The sequence below is a fragment of the Hipposideros armiger genome, unplaced genomic scaffold, assembly GCF_001890085.2.
Source record: "Hipposideros armiger isolate ML-2016 unplaced genomic scaffold, ASM189008v1 scaffold_104, whole genome shotgun sequence".
NCBI lineage: Eukaryota > Metazoa > Chordata > Mammalia > Chiroptera > Hipposideridae > Hipposideros > Hipposideros armiger.
This window is the reverse complement of record NW_017731454.1, coordinates 867,911-871,931: the sequence shown is the minus strand read 5'-3', so window position 1 is coordinate 871,931 and position 4,021 is coordinate 867,911. Positions and strand designations below refer to the sequence as shown.

General features: G+C 36.0%; 1 protein-coding gene across 2 annotated transcripts in view; it reads right to left on the bottom strand.

Moving 5' to 3' along the window:
- Window positions 1-4,021, bottom strand: part of LYPD6B (LY6/PLAUR domain containing 6B) — a 118,341-nt gene that overhangs the window by 8,481 nt on the left and 105,839 nt on the right. For both annotated transcript variants that reach the window (XM_019646512.1, XM_019646511.1), the window contains exons 2-3: window positions 3,011-3,163; window positions 366-464 (exon numbers count right to left, since the gene is read on the bottom strand). In XM_019646512.1, the coding sequence (XP_019502057.1) occupies window positions 366-464; window positions 3,011-3,125 (214 nt within the window). In that variant the 5' untranslated portion in view covers window positions 3,126-3,163. The remainder of the gene's footprint in view (window positions 1-365; window positions 465-3,010; window positions 3,164-4,021) is intronic.

Here is a 4,021-nt window from a genome sequence, read left to right as displayed (position 1 = left end):
GGTGGGAGGGCAGTGGATGGGGGGTGGGGGGTTGTTACTTTGTGAGGGTGAAAAGGGTAACTATTGCATTGTTCTGTACACCTGAAACTAACAATAAATAAATAAATAATTAATTAAAAAAAAAAAAAAAAAGAATTTCCTCCTCAAGTCACACACAACTGCAAACTGAGGCTATACCATCAGTTTCCAAGTACTGTCAGAGTAGTCTGATGTTTGGAGAGTTTCTTAAACTTTTGATTTCTATAGAGCATCATCAGCCTGTTGGTTTGCTAGTCTCATACATAACATGCCGCTGCTAAGAACCAGTCAAGAGACCCTAAATGAGGTGTGATCCTAAAGGAGTCTTCCAACCTCAGCACACTTACTTTGTGGACACCATTTGTCTTCTGCCCATCGATTGCAGTTGTAATTATCCCCTGCATTTTCACAGGTAAAACACTTGAAGCTGTTTGGAAATGGTGTAGCTTTAAAGAAAAATGCACAGTGAAACAGAAAGGTCAAAAAAGACAAAAAAATTTACATATCAAATATGGCACAAAATTAGTAACTTTTATTAGATGAACAGAATCTACAAGCCATCATCCTCAGAGTTTCTGTTTCTAGGGAGCTGGACTTAACTGCCAGACATTGGAGCATTTTCTTTTATTCCCTTTTCTTTAAATATTTCATCTGCGAATATCTACTATAGAGTCATGAAATTTATTCCACAAGCCACTTTGAAATATCTATGGTGTTGTTTTAGTACAACTTGGGAATAAGTAGGGGTTGAAGGGGATGAATAAGGGTAGTGGCAGCAGTGGAACCAATAATTTGATAAGGCATGGTCCCTGGAAAGAACTGGAGTCAGGTTAACCTGAGCTCAAATTATGCCCTTTCCACTAATTAGTTGTGTGATTTTGAACTTCAAAGAAATAATAATATGTATTATAATAGTAACAATGAAGATCCCCATTATTTGCAGAGGGATAATGAAGATTAAAAAGGAGGTTGCAAGAAAAATATCTAGTAGAATCCCTGGCACATCAAATCATGCTGGTTTCCATCCTTATGCACTTGTATTCTGGCTACATTTAACCTCAAACAAGCAATCTCATTTGATAGCTGTCTATTCGACCTCAACCGGGAATGGACATTGAATATAAGGATGACAGTAATTCTCAGGCCCTTATGCTCAGCCCAGAGTGTTATTATGAAAAGGAGGGATCAGGAGCTGTTGGAAGCCTGGATTGAGAGCAGTACGTTCTTTTTGCCTTACTGGTTGTTGTTGTTTTTTTTTCCTGCCTTGTATCTTGTTGTTTTAATGGGCAAAAAGTCAAAATACAATAAATTTCTCATTTTTCTATAGGCCAGGGTATAAAGCCCTCTGTAAAACTTTCAATTCTCCCATTTTTGGAGAATGAAACAGACAAAGATCAAGGTGAACTCCAAACCATCCTAGTAACCTGACCACAAGTTGGGATAATAATTAGAAAGCGGTGGGTATTTCAGATACAGAGAAGGATTTAACTGCATTAAAATTGTAATACTCAATATATACCGATAACAAAAGATGAATACAAGTCACATTTGACTTCTGCAATTACAACAGGTGCTCAAAGTGGTTACCATCAGTGGAATTTTAATACAGTTTTATTCCTTTCTTAAAACGTGTATACATTTTTTTGGCACTCTGAACATTGATGCATAAACAAAGGACAAAATATCAAAAACTAAAGTTCAGAGGACATAAAACTAAATATTGCAAATACAGTTCAGTGTTGCCTATGCATAAAAGTGAATTAGGTAGATAAATAACGAATGAAAAAATGAAATCCACTTTCACCTATTAAATCAGTCCAGTTTAAAAAATACTAATACTCAATGCTGGTGGGTAAACAGTAAAAGTATAAATTAGTACAACCTTTTTTATTTAATAATTCTAATTTCAAGAATCTATTCTAAGGTCATTAGCCAATTGAAGACAAGAACACATTTAAAAAGATTTTCAATGAAGCACTAACATTTAGCTTGCTTATGATTGTGTATGTATATGTGTGTATTACATAAAATATAGGGAATTGGTTAAATAACCTATAGATTAGCAATATGATTTTTTAAAATTTGAATGTAAAAGGCATTAAAATAATTTAAAAGACACAGAAAAATATTTAAAATATAGTGTAATGGAAGAAAAACTGCTACAAAATTAAATTTGTGTGCTCTCAGTATGCCATATTTTAAAATATACATACATAGAAAAAAACAGTAGAAGGAAATATTCCAAAATGTAAACAAGAGTTCACTCTGAAACTTGGGATTATGAATAAATTTTATTTTCTTCTATACATTTCCTGTTTCTTTGGAATTTTCTATAATAAGCAAATATTACTTTTTTTTCTCTTTTTGAAAACAATTTTTTCTCATCATAAAATTGTACTAGGCTGAAAAAGTTCAAAATTTGTCAATAATTATAGAAAATATAAACATACATACTATATATATATATATATATATATATATATAATTATCCTATAGATAATATAGAAAATATACACTATTTGCTTATTTTTAAATTATCAGTGGGAAAATTGAGTTTTATACAGTCTTTTCTAACTGTGCATAATATTAATGAAAATCCAAGTAGTATTTCCTTCCAAACTTCACACATACTAATCTGTTTTCAAAACTGTTAATGGCCATTTGAAAGAATATAGCACCGATGCAGAAACCTCCTGTAGCCAATATCCTTCTCCAATGAAGAGATGAACAAAGAACACTGAATTTCCTCTGCTAAGCCATTCTTAGGGATAGTGTTCAACTTTAAACAAGAGCCCTTTTGAGACTTCAGCATGAAGTCAACCGGTTTTAAAGAAATGAAGAAAATTTCAGAAGTAGTGAAGGTTTTCTGACTTGTTCTAGGTATAAACCAAATGCTCCAGAAAAGGCACAGTTACTATCGGTGGAAACAGGGACTCCCAAATAGTCACACGGACCCCCACAGTCATGTACTATGTGGACAAGCACCACTTACGGTCAAGAGGAGGCCTCACGTTATAGAAGTTGATGTTCTTGGCCAATGCCCGGTTTTCTGAGAAGATAAAGATCTGGACAACAGCCACAGCTAGAGCATGGCAGTGGGGCAGCATTCTGATGTCGGGTACGGGAAAGTCCAAAACTCATATATCTAGGATGAAAAGAGAGGCCGGTTGAGCTTATTTGCATTTTACATGTCCAGAAGTACATTTTGCTTCTGCTTGGAAAGCTTGATGATTCAAATATATTCCACCATCTCCTTGCTCAGTAGGAACAGTACCTGTGAGTAAATTGCATTCTTCCTGATCCAATGAAAGCTAAGCGATTACTGCCTTCTACTGGTCGGGCCTCTGAAAAGCCAACTGAGTTTTAACAGGACGCCCAATGGCCTTTTGGCTTCCAGGAGCACCAGCAGCCAGTCCCAGCTTGGTTGCACCCCATTCCGCTGCTGCCTCGGGCTAGCAGCTTTACTTCCTGCTCAAGCACCTGATCCCTTAACAACCATGGTTCGGAGGAAGGTTCAGCTGAAGCTACTGAGCCACCTATCTGCCTAGTCCTTTCCTTGAGTAAACATTTATGTTTGATAAATTTTGCAATTCTTTCAAAACCTGGAGGAAACAATAAAAGTTGTAGAAGTAGGAAAGGCAGTGGGTAAATGAACGATGAGTTTGAACAACAAAGTCTCTGCTGGATCCCAGAGCACAGACACTGAAAAGAGAAACAAGAGCCACTTTGAAATGCCATCCCGCCCGTTTGTCACCTTGGGTGCCAAGAGAAGCTGCTAGAAGGTTCTAGAGGAAACAGAATTAAAGTTCTTTGAAAAGCTAGAAACCATATGTTGTGAGTCCTGGCCCACAAATACTGCTCCCTGTTTTCATAGACTTAAAGTAAGCAAGGCTGAAACTCGATGAAACAGTGGACATGCACAAAGCCCTGAGTAAATGATATTATATCTGAAGTCCCATAGATTATACCCTCTAGAAACAGATCTGGTAGTAACAAATCTTCA